At 31.8% G+C, this 19,155-nt stretch overlaps 1 protein-coding gene across 2 annotated transcripts; it reads right to left on the reverse strand.

Annotated features, from left to right (window-relative positions):
- Positions 1-147: 147 nt before the first annotated feature.
- Klp98A (kinesin-like protein 98A) lies at positions 148-16,362 on the reverse strand. Of its 2 annotated transcripts, XM_035868613.2 has the most exons (16): positions 15,857-16,362; positions 15,036-15,105; positions 12,266-12,376; positions 11,777-11,893; positions 11,069-11,314; positions 10,638-10,810; positions 10,026-10,428; positions 9,590-9,874; positions 9,061-9,474; positions 8,647-8,844; positions 5,595-5,717; positions 5,145-5,249; positions 4,113-4,250; positions 2,721-3,977; positions 2,122-2,391; positions 148-1,504 (listed from the first exon to the last, which is right to left on the reverse strand). In XM_035868613.2, exons 1-16 carry the CDS (start codon positions 15,901-15,903, stop codon positions 1,259-1,261), a joined length of 4,203 nt encoding a protein of 1,400 aa, XP_035724506.1. In that variant the 5' UTR covers positions 15,904-16,362; the 3' UTR covers positions 148-1,258. The 2 variants fall into 2 exon arrangements, with proteins under 2 accessions (XP_035724506.1, XP_035724507.1); XM_035868614.2 differs by lacking the exon at positions 5,595-5,717.
- Positions 16,363-19,155: the final 2,793 nt, after the last annotated feature.

Below are 19,155 nucleotides of genomic sequence, written 5' to 3' on the forward strand. Positions count from 1 at the left end.
TAAATATATCTATTCTAATAATGCATTGTACGTATTTACTGTAAAATATCTCTTTTTTTTTTTTCTTTTTTTTTTTTTATGCCATACTGAAACACCGTTTAATTTTTTTTTCTTTTTTGTCTCTCTCTCTCTCTCTCTCTCTCTCTCTCTCTCTCTCTCTCTCTCTCTCTCTCTCTCTCTCTCTCATTCATTTTTTTTTCCGAACGATAGCAGAGAGCATTGATCTAAATAACAATCACACGCATTAATATTTGCATCCCCGCGATCACACTGATATATCGTAAACGATATATAGGGTGGCCAAAAGTTCTTAGATAATTTTATAAATCAATCTTTCACTAGACTTGCACATTATTATCATTATTATTATTACTATTATTATTATTATTATTATTATTATTATTATTATTATTATTATTATTATTATTATTATTATTAATACTATTATTATAAGAAAATTAGAAACTCGAAAATTTATTGCGGCAAATATCAAATCCCATCAATATTCCTCCGTTCCTGGACAAAATCCCAATTTTCAATTTCTCTTTTTTTTTTTGAAAATCAGAATTATAATTGAATCTTTCCTAATTGTTTCTTTGGAATTCTTCTTTATTCCAAATCAAGTTAATTGATTTATTAATTTCTTCTATTGATCTATTCCCATCCCTATCTTCTCATCCATTTAATTAATTCTGTTGGAATCGAGTCAATACACCCGGTCCTTCGTGATTCTTTAATCTTTCAATCGCGCTTTTTTATTTTTGAAATCGTCTATTCGTTAATCATAGATTCAATCGTTTGAAATACAAGACTCTCTGATCGTTCTCAAATGCAATATTCTTCTCGAGACTATTTAGATTTGCAATTAGGCTTGCGGTTTTATCAATTTGCAAAGAAAAAAAAAATAATAATAATAATTATTATTATTATTATTATTATTATTATTATTATTATTGTTCTTATTATTATTGTTATTATCCTCTTGAAAAAGAATAATTGATCGTTAAAAATCGTTTAAGAACTTTTGTCCAATCCAACACAATAAACTGTTCATAAATGCCATCCACTTCTCACGCCGCCATCTTTTATTTCGGTCTCGTTGCATTAAATATGTAGAGTTCAGAGAAAAATATTTCCTTCGATATATTCGAAATATCCTCGTCCGTGTCTCGCGATGAGATAAATCGTTATAAAAAATACAAGAAAAATTATATAAGAGATAAACAACGCACGTTTTGCGTGTTTCCCTACAAACTTTTTAACTAGTTCCGTATTTGCTGCTTTCGAATGTACCTCGTCTGAAAAAGTAACTAAATTCCAATAAGGATTGCTTGTCTATATTATTTAGATTGCCATTATATTTATATAATGGTCTGCACTGAGGCAATTTCGAACAGACTTGAATTAATCGTCTAAGATATTCCTCGAGTTGTTTTCTACGTTGTCGTGCGACCACTTCGTTTCTCGGAAAGAAAAGTCGAGGAGGAAAACGTATTCCTGCTACCTGCAAATATAAACAGAAAAAAAAAAAAAAAAAAAAAAAAAAAGAAAACAAAAAAAAAAAAATGTTTCATATACACAGGTTTTATAGATCGTTAAACATCTTATTTAATTATGTTATTATCGAAAGAGAAAATGACTGAGAGAATTTGTGTTATTATTTGACCGATGATTAAAAAAAAAGAGAGAAAAAAAAAAAAAAGAAACTTCGAAGAAACAAACATCGATATCAATTAATTTTAATCGAAAATCGATAAATGATATATATTGTTCAAGATCATGATGTCATAGATCGTTAAACCCGTCTTGATATCGAAATGAGTATTATCTTGAAATGGTATTTAAAAATGATCTTGGAATAGGGATTTTTTTTTTCTTTTTTTTTCTTTTTTTTTTTTTTACGATACATATGTTGAAGACCAAAAATTTCTAAGTGATTTTTCAAAATATATTATTTCCTTTTAAGTTACTGCTTTCTTTCCCCTTTTAATATCGTAAAATCTTAGAGAAATTTTTGACCCATTCATGTGTACGATCTATGACATCTGTGTATGTATATATATATATATATATAAAAAATCGTTCGATTTATTAGAATGAACGGAAAAAAATGATGTATACCTTACAACCATATTTCTTACTCATCGAAATATACAACTCTCGAAAGGTTCTATATCTTCTTAGCAACGTCCAAGTATCATCTTGCGCTACGATTCGTACTTCGTATTCATAATGGCTGTAAGTACCAGCTCCACGTATTACGTACGAAGGTACGCTGATGATCATGTTGATTACGTTGTCACAGTCACCATCGTTCGCTATTAAAGATGGCAGAGACCTCGTAATCGTTAAGGAATAAGGACTGCTCAAACGGTCGCTACGATTTTGGCTCTAGACAATGAATAATAATATTATTATTATTATTATTATTATTATTATTATTATTATTATTATTATTATTATTATATATAATGTTTATTTGACAAGAGAACATGAACAACATATGAACATATATGAACTCATGTTGTTCATATATATTGAATTGTTATAATGTAATAAATTTCAAGTTCTTTCCTTCTTTCTTTCTTTTTAAAAATGACACGTACGTGAAAGTTATTATACAAGTATGTAATTTTTGTGGAATAAAGGATCATTTTAAAGTGTTACCATTTTAAAGGATTATAATTCTAATGTTTAATTCGATTATAAGAAACACTTACGGTTAGATAGACCGTAGAATAGCCACGTCCGGAAGATATTCTCGAGACCATTGACTCGGAAGAAACATTTTCTTCGTTGGTATTAGGCCTATTGTTTCTAAATAAATGAGATCTGGTTGTGGCTACGGTTAAAAGGGTCGCAGAATTATTCGTAGACGTTATGTCGCGATATGAATTGGTATCTATTTGCGTACGATCATCGCCGTCGCCATTGTCGTCGCCATTATCGGCGCCATTACCACCGCCATTACCAGCGCCATTATTCGTTGATATTAATCTATTCTCATTACTTATGAGAGATTTTGGATTCTTACGTTCATCCTCCAACAACGATACCTCCAATTCGATCTGCTGCTTCTGAAGATCTTGAAGGATCGATATCTGACGATTAAGATCTTCCTTCGAGGGTGTACTCGCCTCTAAACATCTCATAACCATCATACGCTGACGTGCTATTCTTTGGTTCAATCTTTTCATAGCCGGATTCGATTGAATCGGAGATTCCAACGAATCCTGCAATATCTCATCGTCATTTTCCATCGTTGAATTTGTAAATGAACGCGTATTCAATGTGTCATTGTCGTCCTTTTGAATATCATTATTACTGGTACTCTCATTGAAAGACTTCCTTTCAATTTCCTTCTTCGACTTTTTACATTTTTCTTCTTTCATTTCTATTTCATCTTTCACTTTAACATTCGAGTACAGTTTATTCCTCGAACCACATTCACCATTGGCCAATTCTTCATCCTCTTCCTCTTCATCCTCATCTTCCTCTTCCTCCTCATCCTCCTCTTCCTCTTCCTCCTCCTCTTCTTCCTCTTCCTCTTCCCCTTCTTCTTCGTCGACATCCTCCTCATCGTTTTCCTTCTTTTTCGCTTCCTTATCACTCATTTCTCTTTCCAATTTCTCTTGATTATGTTCATCGATCTCATGAAATATCAGTCGTGGCTCCGGAGAATCACCGGCGGCTGTGTGAAATGTTTCCGCTGTGTCTACGGAACTTGGAATATCCTGAGGTAGAATACTAAGGGTCGAAGCTATTTGTAATTTTCTATTACAACTATCTTGAAATGATTTCAATTCGCAACCGGATATCATCTCGTCACCGCTCGATGATTTTTCACCAGGTGAGGCTGGTAATGCTCGTTTCAGATTCAACGATAGACTCTGCTTTCGTCGAACTATTTCTTCCAATTGTTCCTGAGATCTTCTAGCTAAGAACACCTTCTTCTCCGTAGTTCCATCACCTTCGAGCTAAAATATCAATCGGTCATCGTAAAACAATTCCTTTTTATGTATATATATATATATATGTTTTTTTCTCAATAATAATAATAACAACAATAACAACAATAAATTTCTTTCTTTATATCACATTTCTTTACTCACTTCTAAATTATACATATGCTTTTGTTTCTTAGCTATCTCCATCAATTCCTCTTCCATTTTGTCGACTTTGCTCTGATGCTCGTTTAAAGACTTCATCTTGCTTTGCAGTTCTGTTTCCAGAACGGCCAATTCCTTTTTCTATCAACAATTTCATTCTTAGATTTTTTATTTATATATTAACGTTTTAAAATATAATTACAAGTTCTAATGTTTCTTAATCTTTTTTATTTTTCTTCTTATTCTTTTATTTATATTAAAATAAAAACGATACAAAAAAAAAAAATAAATAAATAGATAAATAAAAAACTACTTACACGAGGAAGCTGAAATTGTTATCACTTCTGTTAATATAGTCGAGCTACTGTACGTAAATATTTTTCACAAGATCTGACGCCACGATTTTATAGCATCTGTGAATGATTTTTATCCACTGAAAAATCCCTGGTGCAAAAGAGAGAGTGGCATGATCGAAAAATAAATAACCACGGAGAGATCTCTTCACGATCAATGACAACAACAACAAACAACTTTCGCATTGGTTCCTCATGCTCCCTCCTACTCGTTTAACCTTGGAAATCTTACGGATTTTTACTTTTTTCCAACATTGAAGGACATTTTATATATATCTATATATATATAAGGACCATGGTCATTCATTTTCCAACCTTACCGTTCTCTTTTGCATCAGTGATTTTTTAATCAAAACAGATCCCTAAAGAATTGTCCATAGGGACCATATTAATCATCGCTTCGACCTTGTGATTATAAATATAATATATACATATCGCAATATGATATATATGTAAATTATAAAAAATACATACATAATGTAAATTATAAAAAAAAATATTGTGATATATATATAAATATATTTTATATGTACTAGAATGAGACAATGTTGATAATTGACAGATAATTTCAGTTTTTTGGTATAAGTAGTTTATCAGAAAAAAGAAAAAAAAAAAAAAAAAAAAGAAATATATAATAAATTTATAAGAAATCCTTAAAACTCAAATAAACGTATATACTTACATGATGATTAACGAGTTCTCTGACGGCATCGACGCATTTCTCATCGTTCAAACTGGACCAAGATTCTGGCAAACTTCCATCGCTACCACCACCACCTTCGTCCGTCTGAAATAATAAAAATTATTTTAAATAATACCAATATCTTTTAATAATCAATTAATAAATTAAATCTCGATAGAACTCATTCAATAACCATCAAAAATATGAATATGTTAAAACAAATAATTAAACGATTAGCAAAAGTATAATATATATATATATATATATATATATATATATATATATATTAAAATTATGTAAAAAACAAATAGCGTTAAATATCTTTTATTTTTAGTAGATACATGCAACGACATAATTGCACATACGTGTTAATTTAGAAGAAGAAGAAGAAAAAAGAAAAAAAAAAAAAAATATATATATATATATATCTTTGTCTAACGTAGATCTTACCTTTTCCCATCGATGATGTAATCTATGCGAACGTTCGTGACTATTCGTAAATTCTTGCAACTGACGATGCTTGGACTGCAATGTCGTGCGTAGAGAGGCGACTTCCCTACACAAACTTTCTACCTGGGTACGATACACAATACATCTATGCGTTAACAAAACATAATTGGAAAGAAATCATATGTAAGATGCCAGCTGATATATATATATATATATGTATATATATATAAAATTATATATCTAATGCATTAATATATTAATATAGCTACTATAAGTATCTCTACCTACCACAAAATTGTTTTGTTTGCTTTTTTATTCTTTTTTTTTTTATTATTATTTTGTTTTATTTTATTTATTTATTTATCCTTTTTTTGTTGTTTTTTTTTTTTGATATATGAATACGACGAGTTTTTTTATGGTTTCAAAAAAAAAACAGAAAAGAGAGACGACACACACACACACACACACGCACACACATGTATATATATACATATATATATACATACACCTGTTTCCCCATCACCCCATTTTTGGTGCATTCATTGCAAACACTCCGAAGGTGTATATAAAATATTTATCCAAAATTTGCGAGACATTGATCGTAATATACTTATTATTATTATCGATGCGACCTTGAGATAAGAGTTGGAGACGCAATAATGATGGGATAAAAAAAAAAAAAAAAATTAAAAAAAAATTAAAAAAAAAGAAAGGAGAGAAAAAAAAGAGATCGTGCGTTTTATTGTTATTATTACATTACCTTTGAGTTGTTTTAACACGTGGCGACGAAACACGTGGTGCACATAAGATTGACCCCATAAATGAATAAAATAAACAAGAACGAACAGCTAAATATTTTGGGTTTGTTAATCGGGATTGCGTTAATTTTCAATCATTGTGTAATAATTTATAAGATACATAAGAGAACGACAACAGTGTGAGTATATATATAAACATACAAACATAAATACATATATATATATATATAATATATATAGTATATATATGTAAAACGTGCAAAAGAAAAAAAGATTTCGTAGAAGATCGAGAGCCAATTTGTACAGTGAGAAAAATTTATTAATCAACAATAATAATATGGTATTAATAATAATAATAATAATCATAATAATAATAATAATAATAGTAGTAGTAATAATAATAATAATAATAATAATAATGATAATAATAATATTAGTAATCATAATCGTAATAATTAATAATAACAATAATGATAATAATAATAGTAATAATAATAATATTAATAGCGACGATATTAATAATAGTAATAATAATAATAATAATAATAATAATAATAATAATAATAATAATAATAATCATAATATTAATAATAATAGATTGTTACAGAATAATAATTCTTTCCTTTTCTCGCATAACAAACCCATAGAGACATTCTAATATTATCTAACTATATAGAACAACAAGGCCAAGAATTTTATGTATATATATATATATATATATATATATATATACACAAAAATCAAATATATATATATATTTTTTTTTTCGATAATAAAAATGATCAAACTCGTGTGTATGTATATGTGTGCTTGTGTGCTTGTATATATATATTTAAAATAAAATACTTATATATTTAACAATCCACGGAATGACATTTCTCCGGCAATACCCCTCTTCAGCACCGGAAGCCTACGAATAGTATATTCAGCCGTATTTGCAATTAAGAACTATCGCATGTCTCTCTTTCTTTCTTTCCCTCTCTCTCTCCCTCTCTCTTTCTATGTTAAAACTACCAGAGACAATTAGTCGTTTTCCGAAAAAATTATAATAATAATAATAATAATAATAATAATAATAATAATAATAATAATAATAATAATAATAATAATAATAATAATAATAATAATGATGATGATAATAATAAACACAAAAAAAAAATAAAAATAAAAATAAAAATAAACAAACAAAAAAAAAAGTAAACAAAAATCACGTCGATACCTAAGACCCGCATAGGAATCAAATAAATAATCACACGACTCAAAAGAGTTTACAAATATTTCTCTTCGTACGAAGAACAAACGACAGATATTCTTTTAATTATGGCAGTAGATCATTCGTAATCCTGCTATATTTGATTAAATATTAATATTATTTCTGCGTATACAGGCAATATGATATATTCAGAAGTCTGTTCATCGTTTAACCCATAACTGGCAAGCTTAAGTATGTTAGCTCTCCAAACGTTCTCCCCACCCTCCCTGTCCCATCTATCCAGCTCCCCTAACCTAATCAGCAATTGATTTCCCTCTCCCCCCGCTTGATGTTTTCAGTCTGATACTTGTTGGATTTAAATTATTTGATTTCTTTTTCGTTCCTTGGAATTTATTTTTAGATTTTCTTTTCCTTTTTTTTGTTTTGTTTTTTTTTTTGTTTTTTTTTTATTCTTTCTTTTTATCAGACAACTTAAATGGACTCTTTAATTCCCCTCTCCCCCCTCCAATTATATCTTTCTTTTGTTATTTATTTATTTATTTATTTATTTATTTATTTATTTATTTACTTTTTAATTATCTACAAAGTATTCTAAACATTTTTATGTGGTCTTATAAACTCTATCATATTATACATTTAATAAAGTTTCCATCGTACCAGTTAAGGATTAAAGAATTCTCGAAGTTGAAGGCACCTTTTGAATAAGATCTAAGTATTTACTAAATGCTACTGTAACACTCGACACCAGTTGTTCTTTTTTTTTTTTTTTTTTTTTTTTTTTGTAAACAAGGAAAAGAAAGAAAAAAAAACAAAAGGGATAGGCAGACAGACAGACAGACAGACAAATAGATAGATAGATAGATAGATAGATAGAAAATGAGAAGAGGAAAAAAAGTAATAAAAAGTGTGATCTGTTGAAAACTGTGCAATATCACATGTTTAAAGGACAAACGTGCGAGTATATGATGATGTTGCCAGACAAGCAAATAAGGACACCGAGAGCAATGAGGACCAAATAGAAGTGATACTTGACCGATATAACATGTAAATCCGCTGATGGTGCATCCGAGGAGTCACTTACTTGCGTCATTTCGTCGCGCCTTTCTTGTTCCAGGATCTGACGACGCGTACGTAGTTCACGTTGCCTGGATTCGAGACTAGCAATAGCATCGGCCCATTCCTTCCATTGTGCGCCCCATTCCCTCTCTAAATCACGTTGAGCACCTTCAAGAGCTTCTCTCCTGGCTGCCCATCTTTCCTCGCGTTCTTCCTGTTCTCTCTAATTATAAATAAAATAAAAACTATAGAGTAGTCTGACATTGATCAGGGATGAAAAGATTGAACGTCAAGAGGAAGGATGAAAAAGAAGAAGAAAAAGAAGAAGAAGAAGAAGAAGAAGAAGAAAGCAAACAGATAAAAAAAAAAATCAAAAATACCAAAGGTATAAATTCGCAAAGGTATCCAATCTCGAAGATATTAGAATAGGAGGACCAACCTTGAAATCTTCCTTCTCTTTAATCAAAGCCGCTTTTTGTTGTTCCAATTCCTCCAAGGCACGAAGATCCTCGCTAGAATTCAAGAGATTGTCGCTCGAGGAAGATGCGTGAAGATCCGAGACGCTCCAACTCAAGAGAGACAATCTTGAAAGATTGACCACCGTTGATTGAAGATTTCCATTCCCTGTACCACCCTCTTTCCTTAGCTTAGCCGCTTCCGCTGGATCGTTGTAACGGAACATGTTGTTCCTACCCAATAGGATGATACAACCTTGTGACAATCTAGTTGGTTTATCAACTTGGGCGGTGTTGATCCAGCAGTGCGGGGAAAGAGGGTGTAGGGTAGCTACACCACCGTCCAGCTCCACTACGCAGTGTTCCGATTCGACGTCCGGACCGGTCAACACAATGTCCTATTTAATTAGACGAGATAATTTTTGAGCTAAGCCGAATTAAAAAGGAGGGGAGCGATCAAGAATTCGAGGAGGATATTGCGAGTTGTCTATTGCTAATCGAAATACTTGCTACCTGCGTGGTAGCAGCCTCCTCGGTTCCAACTAACGTTTTTCCCTCTTTCAGATGATAAAGGGTTACGCCGGTACTAAGTAGATCGTCATCAATACCAACTAGATGTGGCATCTCAGAATCGAGAACAACACCGACACCGCTTTTACGAAGACCGAGGGCTTTCTGTTCCTGAAGAATTTGTTGAGTCTCGCGCCATTTTTCCGTCCATTCCTCGGTCAATACCTTTTCTTGTTCTTGTTTCTCATGAATTTGTGCCAACAATACCTGAGGCGGTCTTTCTATGCTCTGTACAAAATATTAAGATTCGATTCTTATGACTATATATAGAATCTCTAATGATTCAAAAATATACTTGATCGATCATTTGAAAATCAACTCCGATATAGTTATATATGTGTGTGTATATATATATACATATATATATATATATACTTGCCATATCCTTGCCGATGAGAGATTTCAACTTTTGTATTTCCTCTCTTAATTCTCTAATCAACTTAACGTTTGGATCCTCGTTGATTGTAGGCTTATTGATAATATTCTTCGCTCTGTTAGCGTACCTTAAGGTGCTCAACGTTTCCCCATAATTACAATCTGCCGGACTGATGGCAGCTATCATGATAGTCTTTGAATTTCCACCGAGAGAATCCTTCAATAACCATGTTAGGACGCTATCGCGATACGGTATGAAGACATTACGTTTAGAGGAAGACGTATCTCCCGACGAGCTAACTTCGGCCAATGCCGATATCACAGATCCTAATGTCACCAGTGATTTATTTATGTGTGCACCCTCCTTCAGTCGTTGTCCCGTTGCTCCGGTTGCATTTGCACGTTCGCTAAAGAATAGAAGAATAGGAGAGAGAGAGAGAGAGAGAGAGAGAGAGAGAGAGAGAGAGAAAGAGAGAGAAAGAGAGAAAGAGAGAGCGATAGAGATAGAAATAGAGATTTGCTTCATTTTTTGCATAATCAATCCCATGTCTATTTTCATTTAATATTTTTCGATTTCTTAAGTTCTTTTTTTTTTGTTTTCTTCTTGAAGAACTACCTTCCGGCCAAGTCGACAAGGTGCACCTTTGAAACTGTCTCCGACGGCATATTGCCTTCCGATAATCCCGCTTGTACGAAAGTTATTGTAAATATCGCGTGACTCCTGCTACTAACGTCATTCATATTTGTGCTAGCTGTAGTCCTGTGCGTATTACCTCTGACCATGCATTCCTATTAAAATATATTCTATATTAATACATATAATATATACTTTGCTATATAATATATTGTATCGATGTTGGAAAATAATAATTGCGATTTTTATCACTGTACTCTTCGTGTAAAAAAAAAAAGAAAAAAAAAAGAAAAAAAAAAGAAAGAAAGAAAGAAAAAGAGCAGAAGAAAAAAAGAATCGCAATTACTTTATCATTGATAATATATTACAATATAATTCTGATTGAACGTTATTTCAATATCTTTTATCTTAACCTGTATATCCGAATAATCATAGACCAAATGACTCGATAAATCTTGAACGTATGGGCCACGCTTCGGATGTTCCCGTACTCTAAGTGAATGAGATTGCGTTTGATCTATCCTTAATAAATCCTTTACTCTCTCATTATGTATTTCTAGAAATGACACTTCCGTCCTATAAGACGCTCCACTTTCTTTGCCGGCGGCCATCCTCGCGAATAAAGTCTTGCAAATTCTCGGTATTAAACCCTGTGACTCCTAAGGGCGTTTTACAAATATTATTCCTTTGCGCGAATCAACATATTTATACGTACGCATCTGAGATGTTTACAAATTATTAGGATAGGAACAAAAAGTTCCTTAGAAAGGAGGTGGGAGGTGGGAGGGCGTAAAAAAAAAAAAGTGTTCTTAGGTGAATTAAAAAGAAAAGAAAAGAAGAAAAAAGAAAAAATTTGTTTCACTGTAATAATTTTTTTCTAACTATTCAAGCTGATTTGTTCGTTTTTTTATTTTTTATTTATTTATTTATTTTTTTCAAAATCTATCTCTTAGATTTTGGTCGGATCACAAGCCTTAAAGATCTGAAACAAGTTGTTTCTTTTTTTTTTTTTTAAATCACCCAGGTTACACTTTTGGTCCCTCCCTGGATCAAGAGGTACCTTTGGCTCGATCCACTGTACGCATGTATTATTAAATAATATTTTTAATTTCACACATTACCGGTGTACCCATCATCGTAAAGGTTTTCCCAGATCCTGTCTGGCCGTAGGCAAATACACAGGCATTATAACCTTCGAAGGCACTTTCTATAACATCCGTACCAAGATCATAGAAAACCTAAAAAGAAAAAAAAAAAAAAAAGAAAAAGAAAGAAAGAAAGAAGAAGAAAAAGAGAAGTATAAAAAAAAAGAAAAAAAAATAAGATGGAATAAAAAAAGCGATCTCATCTCCTGAATCATCGATAACGATGATTATTTAATAGGATCGAGATTATCAATAATTCGATAATATCACTCTGGCAAAATGTTTACAAATTAATTTCATGCTCAACGTAAAACGATAATTGATTGTAAATTCAGGATTATCTCAATGATCGTATATAATCACGTTAATAATTTCGAGTAATTATGATGTAAAAAAAAAAAAAAAAAGAAAAAAGAATAAATAAATAAAATGACTTTTGTTGAGATTAAAATTTCATATAATCACCTCTTCTTGGGAGGAATAATTCTCGTCGGTCAGATCAAAGGACCAATAGGAATGATCGAACGTGAAGTCCTTGTATTTCTCTCGATCGATTTCCTTGCAGGTACCCGGTGTCTAAGAAAAAAATTTATTTATATATATATATATATATATATATATATTTGTTTTTTTTTTCAACAATTACCGAATTTTTTTTTCAGAACAATCGCTATTCGAGCTATTTATCCGCACATTTTTCTATTTTTGCTTTTGTTTTTTTTTTATTTTTATTATTATTATTATTATTATTATTTTTTTTTTTTTTTTTTTTTTTTAATACATATATGTATCGACGATATGACTGAATCGATGGTCAAATTGTTTTTTTGAGGATCGAGACAACAATGCCTTGAGATTCCTATTATTTTCACGTACTTAACACACGTATACACTAAAGAATTGATTTAAATTTACCCGCCAATTTCTTTTTTTTCTCTCCTTCTTTGTTTTCATTTTTTAAATATTTCCTTGGCTAACTTCGGACATGTTATTTCTGACAGAACGATTAGATTTAACGTATAATAAGTATACAAAATTTTATCGACGATATTATGGTCTATGTACTCGTGCATTAAAAAAAAAAAAAAAAAGAAAAAAAAATTATTTCAAGAAGAAGGAAAAAAGAAAAGAAAGAAAAGAAAATTAAAGGAAAATAATGTGATGTTATTTTTAGGTTAGAATTGAAAAGACATTGATTTGACAGGATAATAGGCGTGACGTTGCAGTTGAAAAATAAGAAAGAGAAAATCGAACGTATATCGAACAAACTAATTCGTTTCGAACGTCGATGTTTGATACAATGAAAAGAGAAAACGGAATATTGAAGGAAATAAAGCAAAACGAGAAAAGCCAATGGATAATAATAATGGGGTATCGCGTTCTAATAGAGTTTAGAAACAAATGAGTAACGTAAACTAACTTTAATGAATCAGTTAGTAAAGTAGTAATTATTTTTATGTTATGCTTATGAAAAAAGTATAAAAAGTTAATTCATATACATATACATATACATACATACATATATATATATATATATATATATATATATATTAGTATATGATATTAATTATTAATTATATGTATATTTTATTTATAGAATTAATTATAATTAATACTTTATCTATAGTAATAATAAAATGTATAATCATATATATTATAATAATAATAGTATATTATATACTCTCTCTATCTCTATCTCCCTCTTTGATTTATAATATAAATATATATATATATAATATATACACAAAAAATTATCGAGGTTATGTCATCTATGTCATCGTTTTTTAATATATAAACGAGTAAAACGAAGAAAGAAAAAAAAAGGAAAAAAAAAGAAAAAAAGAAAAAGAAAATAAAGAAAGAAAGAAAGAAAAAAGAAAAGATTATCTTATGGATCATCAGGAAAGTTGCTTTGCTCGTGATTTTCTCACTTTCTCCTATTAGCGGTGAGTATTCCTATCCTATTCGTTGAATTCCAATATAAGAGATCTCGAATAACGATGAGAAAGTACACACAAACGCACGAGAAAAAAAAGGAAGGAAGGATAGATATGTATATGGTGTGTGTACATGACATATATATATATATATATATTTATATATATATATATATATATATATATATATATGATGTAACATGAAACACATAACGAGTAGTAACGAGTTGTCGTGGTCAAACGGAAAAGCAAAACAGAATGACGCAGATAACCGATGGATCGCGTGGTAGAAACTATTTGTCAAAGAGTAAAAGAAAACAAAAAAGAAAGATAAAATATAAAATATTCTTTTCAATATATTTCTTATATTTGAGAAAATCGAACGATAATTATTTATAAATAAAAATAAAAATAAAAAAAAAAAAAAAAAAAAAAAGGAAAAAAAAAAATAGAAAAGAAAAATTGAATGAATTTCTCTTATGATTAATGCTTTGTGTTTGTGTATACACATATATATATATATGTGTGTGTTGATCAAAGTACAGAATCCTTCTAAAAAAAAAAAAAAAAAAAAAAAGTCTTAACCAATAATATTATTTAATCGATACAAAGTCCATATTTTTAGGAACATAGAATGTTAACTTTTAAGTAGAACGAATAAATTTAATCTGTAACGGCGAATAGATTCGACAAATATTATCGGAAAAATTATAATAGATTTGGTGGGATCGAGATTGAAAATGCATTAAAGTGCAACGAAGTTAGAGACGTATCCGTCTTGAAAGGAAGGCGAGAGTCGTTAACCTCGATTATTAATAACAGTTCTTGGATCGTGCAAAAGAGAGTAAAACAAGAGAGAGAGAGAGAGAGAGAAAGAAAAAGAGAGAGAGAGAGAGAAAGAGAGAGAGAGAGAAAGAGAGAGAGAGAGAAAAGAAACATCGGCCCGTGTTGAGTTTGACCCGTTATATCGTATATACATACATATACATATATATATATATATATATATATAATATATATCGTACATAGATACCTACAGACATGCATAACTACATAGATATATATATAATATATATCATATACTCATATGCATCTGCTTGTATGTATATATATATATATATATATATATATATATATAAATATTATATAAAAAAGAGAAAGACATTAAGAGTATAATTGAAAAGAGATGTGGAGTGGGTGTTTAGGGGGTGGAGAGTGAGGGCTGGGGGAGTTGTTTGTTGGAATGAATTAGTGATCGGTTGGAGGTGAGTTGAGAGAATGATGATTTCATATAATACCTTGGTGCCAAAGATGCGGGTTCTCTTTCCATCCATTTGCACGATGTTCTTCGCGTTCATGGCCAGCTCTCTGTAAAAAAAAAAAAGAAAAAAAAAAAGAAGAAACCGAAAGAGAGGAAGAAAGAAAGAAAGAAAGAAAGAAGGAAGGAAGGAAAAAAAGGGAAAAAAAAAAGAAGAAGATGTGACAGCAGCGGCGCAACAGCAGAACAGCAGTAGTATCAACAGCAACATCCAACAGCAGTTAAGTGTCTCTCTTCTCTAATCACACACAGAGAGAGAGACACACAACATACACACATATACACATACATATATATATACTTACATATATATGTATATATATATATATATACACATACACACGCGCGTTCGTACGCGTTACGCTTTCGAAGTAACAGAGAACCTCCGCAGGTGGTGAACCGTCGATCATCCTTTTTCGTACATTCTTAAACGCATGTCTCTCTCTCTCTCTCTCTCACTCTCTCTTTCTCTCTCTTTCTCTTTCTCTCTGTTTTCTTCATGTCACTACGACGAAACAGTAAGACAGAAAGAACAAGGGAAAGAGAGCGAGCGAGCGAGAGAGAGAGAGAGCGAGAGCGAGAGAAAGAGACACACATAGAGACAAGAATGACGTTGGCAAAAGGTACGATCGGTTAAATCACGACACGTTACTATTCACAATTATTTTATCGATATATTCCTTCGTAAAGATTTAAATCAGAAAAATCCATATACGAGTGAAATGTATACACGTACACTCATATAATCGTACACACACACACACGCATACACACAGAGAGAACACATATATAATCACACACCTTTTGTTAAAGGGTCGAACCCTGACAGCCACCTTAACCGAAGCCATGGCTACGCCGAGCGCATGGATCGTTTCTCTTTCGGTCTCCTAGTTGACTCCTCTTTCCCTCTTCCTCAATTTGCTCCTCCTCCTCCTCCTTCTTTTTCTTCTTCTCCTCCTTCTCCTCCTCCTCCTTCTTCTCTATCACTTTTGCTTCCTCCACCGTCAGTTTCTCTCTCTTTTTTCTTTCTCTCTCTCTCTCTCTCTCTCTCTCTCTAACACTTCTTTTGCACCGCTCGGAAGCACGTAGATAGACTAGAACGAAGGGGTTTGACGTACTCTCGTCTTCTATGACGGTCTCCCTATCCCGAGGCTAAGCGACAGACGCATCCTCTTCCTCCTCGAGTACCCTCAACAAAGTACTCCGCGAACGTCCTCGTCCAGCTCGAACAGCCAGTCGCCTGATCGTAACCACGACGACCGACATCGTACTTAACGCGTACTCGCCTCGACGGACGGACGATTACTGTCGATTATTCCTTCTGTCGCACGTAATCCAACGACGCTAGCGCCATCACACGTAGGACGATGGAAATGTTCTCCTTTCCTTCGGCGCATGCGCGGCTATCCCGCCGACGTCTCCCCACTATTCCCTCCGGCCACGCTTCCACTCTTCCTACCCATCCTTCGCGTCCCCCCACCCCACGTCGCGTTACCTCGCGTTTCCCAATTTCGAGTTCGTTAAGTGTTTCTCTCACTCGCGCCTCGTCCGGCGCGTCGGTATGTTGCTGTGGTGAGGAGAGGTGAGTAGGAATGACGAGGGAGGAGGTAGCGAGGAATAGTACAAGGAGGTTCGTATCGCTTGCACTCTGTTCGATTGTATGCAGGCTTCCACTTTTCTAGAGAGTACTACGTAGAAAAAAGAAAAAGAAAGAGAGAGAGGGAAAATGCGAGCGAGTATTATACGGATAGAGAAAAGTGCGAGCTTGTTCTATGTTTTACTTTCCCCCTCCTTCTCTTCCACCTTCTCCTCCTCCGCCACCACCACCATCGCTCCTCCCATCTTTCTCATTCCTTTTCCTTTCTTTTTTTGTTTTCCATTCTCTCTTGATTATCGTTGTTGTTATTTTACTTTTTTCTTTTTTTTTTCTTTTTCTCTTTATTGGATTTCTTTTTTATATATATATATATTGTCTGTATTTTCTTCCTTTTTTTCTTTTTTTTTTTTTTGCTTTTCGTTTCTTTCGTTTGTTTTATCGCTTTCGTAGCTCGTCGAAAGTTTTTTACGATTAAAAGAGGGCAATTGTGAAAATTCGTCTTGTACGATTATACCGTACTAATTTCAAATGAATTTTTTAATATTGATTTCACATTCTTTCTCGATCACATATGTTTTATGTTATCTAGAAAAAAAAAAAAAAAAAGAAAAGAAAAAGAAATATTGAAAAAAGAATATCCATAGGATATCTACGTATGTATGTATCTATATCAAAGAGCGTATGAATCATTTCTATGGTGTCGCTACATGGTTTTGTATATTCCCAGGTCAAAGTGTCAGCGACATTAATATCTTATGTACATCTGCATAGAGAGAGAACTCGTTAAACATATCCGAGATAAAAACCATCATACGCGACATATTATATATATATATATATATATATATGTATATGTATATGATTCACGCACACAAATATGTACATTTAGAAAGACACAAAATATATATATATATTATTTCGTGTATGATGGTATATATATATATATATATGTTTTCAAATGTACATATTTCTCTTCATGCGGCATAGAGACCCGGTCTGTATGTTCCGATGATGGGAAAGAAAGAAAGAAGTTTTTGGTGGGGATTGGTGAGGGGGTGGAGGAAGAAGAAGAAGAAGAAGAGGAAGAAAAATAAAAAAAAAAGGAGGAATTGGCGGAGAGGAAGGAGGAACAGGTTTTGTATTCCCTCCACGAAGCGTGACGTTACTACAAGATCATTTGGTTGTAGAGGAGTGAACGGAGTGTGCAGGAACCACCCACGCGGCAAATACAGAAGAAGAAAAGTAGAGAAAGACAGACAGAGAGAGAGAGAGAGAGAGAGAGAGAGAGCCAAATCGCACGCTTTGCGGTTTCTCTAACGCGTAACGGCGTTCACGAAAAGAGAAAGAGAAAGAGAAAGATGATGAATATTTTTTTTATATTTTGATTCTCATTGAACATTGACGAAAATCTAATCCAAGTGAAAATCCTCGTCAATAAACGTCTTATTATTTATAGTGATCCTATAAATCGTATATAATTAAATTATAAGATATATAATAAATGATCGCTTGAAAAATAAGTACCGTGTTCTTTGTTTGTTTACTGTTTGTAGAAAAAAAAAAAAAGAAGAAGAAAAAGAAAGAAAAAAAAGAAAAAAGGAGCAAAATAAAAAGGAAGAAATAAAAAAGAAAGAAAGAAAGAGGAAAATAAACAACAAGATGACAAATGTCGTTATATATGTGAACGCATATTATTTGAAAAATTTAAATTTGAAATTGTTATACCCCGTTCACGAAGGGTATATACAAAAAAAAACCAATGCTCATTTTTCTTTCACGCAAAAGCATAAGTTATATTTAAAACTCATAGCCAAGATTATAATATAAGCATTCTGTCGTAAAAGAATTTATATAGTTGAACATAAACATATTTATCTTGTTTAACCAACGAGAATATTATATACGTACGATGTAAATTCATTTTTCATTTCGTAATGAATGCAAAATCATGAGGAAGGATTCATTCACGCTTATCGCATTTTGTATCGTCATTTTTCTCTCTTTCTCTCTCTCTCTCTTTCTCTCTTTCTTTCTCTCTTTCTTTCTCTCTCTCTCTCTCTCTCTCTCTCTCTCTCTCTCTCTCTCTCTGTCTCTCTGTCTCTGTATTGTGTATGACGTGAACGTGAAAAACTATCTTCCATCGAGAATTCCATAATTTTATGTAACATCGAAATATATATTATTTATATAATCTAGAAATTCCATTATGTATTACAATATATAACGCGTATATAGCCATGAGAAAGTAAATAAAATATATATATATATATATATATATATATGTGTAAGTACCACCTTACATTTTATTGTTACGTATTAAATATTGTACCTGATTGATGACAACTGGATTCTTCATGGATACGCAGTAAATAATATCCTAAGATATATATATATATAGTTGTAATCATGTAATCATGTAATTAATTTCATTCGTAGACTCATATATTACGACCTACGTTACGTTATAATTAATTCATAAAAAAGCAACAACGATCGTTGGATT

This window comes from Vespa mandarinia, chromosome 24 (assembly GCF_050613455.1).
Source record: "Vespa mandarinia isolate Hongniang chromosome 24, ASM5061345v1, whole genome shotgun sequence".
Taxonomy (NCBI): domain Eukaryota; kingdom Metazoa; phylum Arthropoda; class Insecta; order Hymenoptera; family Vespidae; genus Vespa; species Vespa mandarinia.

Coding starts and splice junctions, on each gene's coding strand:
- Klp98A (XM_035868613.2), bottom strand. CDS start 15,903: ATGGCTTCGGTTAAGGTGGCTGTCAGGGTTCGACCCTTTAACAAAAG. Junction 15,106..15,856: donor GTTCGACCCTTTAACAAAAG/GTGTGTGATTAT, acceptor TTTTTTTTACAG/AGAGCTGGCCATGAACGCGA. Junction 5,250..5,594: donor TACATCATCGATGGGAAAAG/GTAAGATCTACG, acceptor TTATTATTTCAG/ACGGACGAAGGTGGTGGTGG.